The sequence below is a fragment of the Henckelia pumila genome, chromosome 1 (genome assembly GCF_033568475.1).
Source record: "Henckelia pumila isolate YLH828 chromosome 1, ASM3356847v2, whole genome shotgun sequence".
In the NCBI taxonomy this organism is placed as follows: domain Eukaryota; kingdom Viridiplantae; phylum Streptophyta; class Magnoliopsida; order Lamiales; family Gesneriaceae; genus Henckelia; species Henckelia pumila.
Window position 1 is genome coordinate 163,294,311 of NC_133120.1, and position 7,883 is coordinate 163,302,193.

General features: G+C 33.3%; 1 protein-coding gene across 3 annotated transcripts; it reads left to right on the forward strand.

Annotated features, from left to right (window-relative positions):
* The first annotated feature begins 779 nt into the window (after positions 1–779).
* LOC140887087 (vesicle-associated protein 2-2-like) lies at positions 780–5,698 on the forward strand. 3 transcript variants are annotated; one of them, XM_073294121.1, is made up of 9 exons: positions 780–962; positions 1,642–1,702; positions 2,296–2,366; positions 2,510–2,591; positions 3,296–3,411; positions 3,545–3,805; positions 4,169–4,405; positions 4,846–4,923; positions 5,406–5,698. In XM_073294121.1, the coding sequence occupies exons 2-9, from the start codon at positions 1,654–1,656 to the stop codon at positions 5,517–5,519; spliced, it is 1,008 nt and encodes a 335-aa protein (XP_073150222.1). In that variant the 5' UTR covers positions 780–962; positions 1,642–1,653; the 3' UTR covers positions 5,520–5,698. The 3 variants fall into 3 exon arrangements, with proteins under 3 accessions (XP_073150222.1, XP_073150239.1, XP_073150230.1); XM_073294138.1 differs by having other exon boundaries at positions 4,175–4,405; XM_073294129.1 differs by having other exon boundaries at positions 1,650–1,702.
* Positions 5,699–7,883: the final 2,185 nt, after the last annotated feature.

Here is a 7,883-nt window from a genome sequence, read left to right on the forward strand (position 1 = left end):
AGTATCTCTGACTAAATTTATCGTTTTAAGTTAAATTACATGCCTAATTTATAGTTAATATGTGATTCGGATCAGGTCACTACATCACATTTACTATGAAATATCGATTACTTTGAATCTTGTGTACTGTTTAAAGTAAGATATTCAGAAATTCAGGTACTGTTTGAACATGCATTTTAAAAATATTTTCAGTGTTTTATAAATGAAAAAAAAACTTAAAGTACATGTTTGGACAAGATTTTTGAAAAATATATTTTTTAAAATGTTATCCAATTATAGTTTTTAAAAAATAATTGAGAGTTTTTTTTAATGTAGAAGAATTATGAAAATCAAAACAACGTTACTTTTAATTTGAAATGTTAAAATACTTTTATACAATAATTGTCCACACACATTTATTCTTAAAACAACTTTTAAAACATTTTATAAATTTTTTTTAAAAAAACTTGTATAAAAACGTTTTTATAAATAATTGTCCAGACAAAACTTCAAAATCCACTTATCAAAAAAATCTTTGAAACATCATCAATGTCTCTGGATTCGAAAATCGAACCTAAGCTCTACTCATTAGAGATGACATCTCTTTTAATTCATTTCTGTATCCTCTCATATCATATCATATTTTATTTTATTTCCCAAAATATATCGTGTATATTCATAATTTAATTTAATTCTCAATTAATTTTAATAATTAGCGTGGGGGCGTGCTTCGACAGTTGTACGTTTGACGTGGCGTGGACTGTACTCCTTTTTCACCCACCGAAAAGCCAAACCTTTTTTGCGGTCATTTTCTTTTCTTTCTCATAGCGTAAATTTTCAGATCACCAACTCTTTCGGTCTTCTCTCTACTCCGTTTCCACTATTCCTGTTGCATTTCAATTTTCGTTTCGAATTTTGAATTTGAATTCGGATTGCTGCGAAACATCATCCAATTCGAAGTTCCCGAAGTGCAACAGCACCTTGTGAGTATCGTTTTTCATGATTCTCTAACTTTTTGTTTTTGATTTTTTTTTGTGTGTTTGTGTACGGTCTGAGTGATTTTCGTTCGACAAGGATCGATTTGGTGTTGTGATTGCGATTTGTGCTGGTGCTTGTTACTTGATGGACTTTGATGTTGAGTGATTCGGTTTCGGTGCCGAATTGTTTTAACTTTGAATCTACTGATGAAGTGGGGGGTTTTTCGAGACTAAGCGTACTTGTTTTTGGTGTCTGTGAAGTAAGGTACCTCGAGATGTGCTTATCTTTTTGGCTGGTTATCGTTGGAAAATGAAGTACATCAAAAGTTTACAGCACTTGGGAATGGAAAATTTAAAAATTTTATGAATTTATGGCTGCTTTTTTTAGTTAAAGATTTTTTTTTATTATATGGTTAATTTGTTACCAGTATCTTCACCAAATTCATTTAATTTTGAGAAGAATATATGTAAAAAAATTATGTTTTTTTGAAAACATTTCGGTTGTTTCGATTAAAGTAAAACTATCTGATGTTTTTTTTAAAAAAATATAATTATTCAGTTTACTTGCATTCTTACCTGGATGTTCTTTCAGCAAGTGAAGGAAATGCATTATTGTGAAGCTTACTTATTCTTGCTTTATTCAAGTTTTATTTAGTTGACTTTTTTTTTCCACTTTTTGTTTAAGGTGTGAAGAATTATGAAAACGCAGCTTGTAGAGATTTTGCCTCGGGAAATTAAATTCATATGTAAGTGATTAATTGCAAATGCTTGATGACCTTGATGATATGGATGGATAGTTATGGCACAATTACTGTTTCGCTTGATTGTTTGTCCTTTAATTTAATGCTTTCATCTACGTGTTTCAAAGCAAGGTGGTAAACAATAAATTTCAGGACAACTTATTCATCAAAGCAAGGTGGTAAACAATAAATTTCATGACAATTTATTCCCTGCGTTAGTAGATGTTCTTGGACTAAATTTATCTGGAATCAGAATTATCCATTAAAAATTACCTTTGGATGGTTGATGCATTTCTTTGATGAAAACTGAAGTGTTGGGTGCCACGGTATTGGGAATCTGGTTGCTGATTTTTTTTAAAGAAAGCAAACTACGTTAATCCAGATATAATGCTTCTTTTTTCTTCATGTTGAAAACTGGAAACCATATTTTCTGCGGATATGATTGAGCAATTAAGCTTTTCGTCATTTCACTGGACTGACTTTTTTTCTCTGAGAAATTTGTTAACTGATTTTTATACTGCGTCTCCATTTCAAATTTTCTATGCATTTGATGTACATATGAAATGGTTTGCTGGTCTGATGCTGCATTGACTCTTTAGTTGAGGTGAAGAAACAGAGTTCATGCACTGTTCACCTTACCAATGCCACCGAACAGTATGTAGCTTTCAAGGTTAGTTTTTTTTGGATCCTGTTATTGTATCCTATCTTTATGCAACTCTGACATCATTTGAAGGAACTCTTTTCTTTCGGTGTGATTATAAATCCTTTATAATCATATATGTTATAAAAATGGCTGAATGGTTGTCATGACAGGTGAAGACAACATCACCTAAAAAGTACTGTGTGAGACCTAATGTCGGTATAATCAAGCCAAGGTCTACATGTGATTTCGTAGGTACTTTATTTTACCGTATTCATATCTCACATTCATTCATCTTTTATCTTTTGTGTGGTGGAGTGGGGGATGGTTGGTATAAATGCTTTATTGTATGTTCATTGGAGTGGATGTATATGGACAAGTTATTTTTTGCTATAAGAAACTTGAGTTCTTTTGAGACGTGATAACTATATACATCGTAGATAATGCATATAAGCTTAATTCTGTAAAATAATTTTATTGATCTTCTACTTTATGTGGTGGTTGTGCTATTCTTCAGTATCTTTACAGGAAGTTTGATGTGAAGTAATCTATGATATGGCAACCTGCTTGACTTTTATTCCTAATCAGGTGGCTGAGGTGTCAATCTTTATTTCATGCTGTAGGCAGTAGTAATATCTGGACTGAGCCGACCTGAGGCTTAATTGATAAGGAAGGTTTATATAACTGATACCAGAGTATCACAAAATGATTCCTAACAAATCATCAGATGGAATTTTAATATGGGAACTTGGGCATGAAGAATATAAAATGGGGGCATTATGACGGATAAGAATTGTTTGAATCGATCATTAGATGTCATTCCTGAACTTTTTCTTCATTTAAACATGGATAAAACAGATAAAAAAATTTGTTGCCTTGCCTTTTGTTAATTGATATACCACGATGCATGTTTCAGTTTTTAGTTTTTGGGTAGTTTTTGACATGTACATCTAATACAGTCACAATGCAAGCTCAGAAATCCGCTCCCCTTGAGTTGCAATGCAAGGACAAATTTCTGATTCAGAGTACAGTGGTGCCATTTGGCACAACGGAAGAGGGGATTACATCTGACATGGTAGGATTTCAGATATTATTACTTTCGTACTATTTTCCTGTAGTTTCTCGTTCACTGTCGCGTTGCATCTCAGAGTATTGGTGGAAAACGTTGGGTCATCATGGCTATTTTATTATTCTTTTTCTTCTGGCAGTTTGCAAAAGATAGTGAAAATTATATCGAAGAGACGAAGATCCGGGTTGTTCTTACTAGTGCGCCCAATTCACCCGGCAAGCTACCAGTTCATGGAATTGTCAATCAAGAAGAATCTCACGAGCTTTTGTTCCCAGAAGAACCCCATTCTCCTGTTCTGCTGCCAGTTAATGGAATTTCTAAGCAAGAGCCAAATAATGAGCAGCCAGTGCCAGAGGCTAAATTGCTGTCTGGAGATGAGAATTTACCACCTCTTAATATGGTGAGACATTTTGACATTGCTTGTTTCATGGATGATTAATGACAAATTCCGGGCTGAGTTGTCCTATTCTTTTAGCATCAAGCATTTTTGACAATAGTGATACCTAATTATTTTCATGATTTTGCATTCTAGTAGATACAACTTGAAAACAATAAAATGCACTTGTCTCTTGGCACCTTGTTCCAAGTCTTAAAATGTTTTTATATCAGTCAATACCTGTGAATTATGGTTTTTCTTTCATGGACATAAATTATTACTTTTAATGTCCTGAAAGATCAACTGCATGCTTTTTGAGTAGGACAGGTTGCTAATTAAATCTAATGCCATTAACATTATCAAAGTATGAAGTTATTTGTCGTTTAGGTGCAGCCAATTAAGAAAGCGGATGCAATCAAGATTGTTAATAACATGGTAGAGTCTATATCACCAAAGGTTAAGGACAGTATGAAGTCAGTTCCTGCAAAGAGTGAGGAGTTCTACCCTGATAGGAATGACGAATCAAAACAAGCTAAAAACGTGGAAGCAATGGAGTTGAAGCTAACAACTGATATCAAGGAGTTACAGTTGAAGATTAGTTCCTTGGATTCAAAGCTAATTGAGGTTGGTACTTAATCATGTAATGTTGAAATTTGGGGGTCACATGCCCTTCGGATGCGCGAATTTCATTCGTGGGAACTTGGTGGTAAAGGAGCATCGTCTATGACTCTATTCTACATAATAGATACTTGGCACAAGTATTTGTTATATTTTCAAACATATATTTAATAATAGAATTCAAAATTTGTCATTTAATAATATAATTAAGTTAAGGTACATATCTGATATGAAATACGTGATTTAACTTGAATAGGTTATGAATAATGGTTAAATATGCGCCTGTTTTTCTGAATACTGACATCACTTTTTCCACATGTCCAAATATAGTGGATGGAGACTAAATTAATGTTCGATAAATAGATCTTTGAAATGGGAATGGTAACATAAAATTTCCCTTCTTTCTTATCTCCTCTTTTTATTTTAAATAAAATTTATTATTACAGGCTGATTGCACCATTTTGAAGCTAAAAGAAGAAAAGATGAATACCATTCGTGAGACGGAAACCCTAAGGCAAGAATTGGTGGGTGAATCTAGTACTCTAGTCCTTATCTTTGCATCTTCCTTTATTTCTTGTTTAAGTAATCTGTAATCCCATAGTCTCCTGCCGCCACTCTCTGTCATGACTGAACTGTAACTGAAACTATCCTATGTTTGTCCTCATCATTATTTTTAATCACTATGGTTTATTGCCGCTGAACATGACTTTTGATCAGGAAGATGACCTTATCAATTGTTTTTTTCTCGAAAAGTATTTCGCACGAGTTTGAACATTTTCATTTAAGGTGACTTTTGGTTGCCGGCTTCACATATAATAACATGATAGAACATAGGGACATCGCTTCTCGTTTTCCTCTGGACAAGACAGCCATTCTTTATCAGTTTGAACTAAGAATGTTTGACTATTGACTATACATCATTGGGGTTTTCGTTAGGAGGATTTCATGACTACATCCTTCTTGTTTTCGTAACTTTGCTTTCTGCTGACGTTTTTCCTTCACGCAGGCAATGTCAAGGAGAAAGAGCGGCGGAAGAAAAGTTCTAGTTGGTTTCCCACCACTCTTTGTATGCATGGTATCTCTGATTAGTCTGATGATAGGCTTCTTGTTTCGAGCTTAGCACGAGATTTTTTGTTGCACTGGCATTGGTCTAGAGATGAATTTCATTTTACCAGATCGAGGGGGTGTGATTTTTGTGCTAAGTTTGTTAATAATTTTAGTAGAAACCTTGAATATGGAAGGATATGTAAAGAACTGATTTTATCGAATATTGAATGAAAGAAGGAAAATTACGTGTGTTGGGTGAATGACATTCTGCTAAATGCATCAAATAAATGATGGAATGATTTTACAAAATTTAGGAATACAAATATGAAGTATTCATGTTCTACTTCACATTTTAAAAGTTCATAATATGTGCCAAATGCGTGAGCAACACTTGTATGTGGTAATATAACGTTATAACGATGACCGTAACATCATAGAACTAAAAATCCTGCAATCCACGCGTTTGTAGGGATGACAATGTATTTTGGTTTAAATGATATTCGACCCGGATCCAATTTGTTTGGGGGACGAGTATGAAAAAAATTGTCTCCGGTCGGGCATGAGTATTAAATTTTGGGTTCTAAGGTCATATCTGATCATAATTTTCATATTTTCATTCTCTATCATCTAAAATAGATATCTATGTTTTCTGTTTTAAGATTTTTTTTAACCCATATTATCTAAATTTTATCAAATTCTCTCTTTTATTTTTTTTTCAATACCAACCATACTATATATGAAATAAATAAATAATTATGTAACATATTACAAAACCAATTTCAATTAAATGTGTATTCTGGTCGTATTTTTTTTTTAAATAATGCATTTTGTTAGGATCGAAAACGTGTGTAGAGGGGGTAAATACACACTTTTAAAATATTTAAAGCTACAATAGCTCGTTCTTGAAATGTTAAAAAATGAACCGTGCATCGAGAGATTATATTGAGTTTGATTATAAAATCATGCGCAAGACACTCAACATAATCTTCTAAAAACCGATTAAGAATTTTGGAAATCGTTTGAAAATATTGCAAGTTGAGATAATAAAAATATTTTGATTGAAACATTTTATCAAACACTTTGTATGCAACATTTTGGTATTTTAAAGAACATATAAAATGCTTCAACAAATCATCCAAAAACAACAACAAAAAGTAAATGCGATAAAGTAAAGAGACAAGAATTTGTTCATGGATGTTCGGAGACTCAACCGCTCCTACGTCATCCTTTCTTCGGTTTTCGGAAGGATTCCACTAGAAAACTTCGAGTATTACAACTTCTTGTAACTATCCCACTCCAATCTTAGGACTTGCACACTGCCTAAATCGGAACTCCTAGTCTCTCACTCTCAAATGGACAACACGTCCAAAAACTCATTACAAAATTTACGAAGATTTGCACATTGTTTAACGTCTTTGCGCAAAGACTCTCACTCAACTAATTTATGAAGAACATCTCTCAAATGTGTGTGAGTGAGTTGGAGTGTGAAGAAATTGACTCTGAAAGCTCAAGAAATCTGTTGTGTTTTTTACACCAAGGGCAAACTCTCAACTAGCTGATAAATCTGTTTAGATGCCCTTCATCTCTCTTTGATTATCTGAATGATGTTGTATTTATAGGCTCCAAGAGAGATATATACGTTAGATTCAAGAATGTGATGGTTAGTAATGGTTTTGTACTATTTCTGTCATTGAAACGGTCATATTCATGCTTCTAGCCACGTTCCTCATCTTCTGCAGATTTTGGGTTCTACTAGTGCAGTAGCTACTGGTTGTCTACTGGTTTCAACAGCTACTGGTTTCATTGGCTACTGGTTTTCAGTGGCTACTTGTTTTTAGCGACTACTGGTTTGGTCTGAATTATGAATTGAAGCTTTTTGAGTTGGCTGTTTAGTAGTTTTGACCGCTGGTCATTTGGATCATCGAGCTATGAGATATCATCAAAATAATTTAACTCACCAGAAATTAAGGTGTGCTGAAATTTTGTTTCAGCAGCTTATCACTTCCAAAATGTGATGTATGAACTACACACTTAAATAAATATGTTAGAAACACAATAACACGTTTGTTATCATCAAAATTAAGATTGCTTGCATTTCCTGACTCAACATATTTATTTTGTCATCAAATTGCAAGCCACACACAACATTAAGTTTGCAAGCATAAAAAATAATCGAAATAATCATAAAATTTAACATTTCGAACTATTGTACTATTCCCACAAATGGTTAATTAGAGAATCCCGATTGTTATACAGTTGTATAGCATCCACAATATCTGAAAGATTTGTATGATTCCAGTTGTTGTGATACAATCGTATATCATCCACAATTTCAGATATTGTATGATTCTAGCTGCAGTGATACAGTCGTATATCATCCACAATATCTGAAATATTTGTACGATTCCAGCTGTTGTGATACAGTGGTATAATCTAG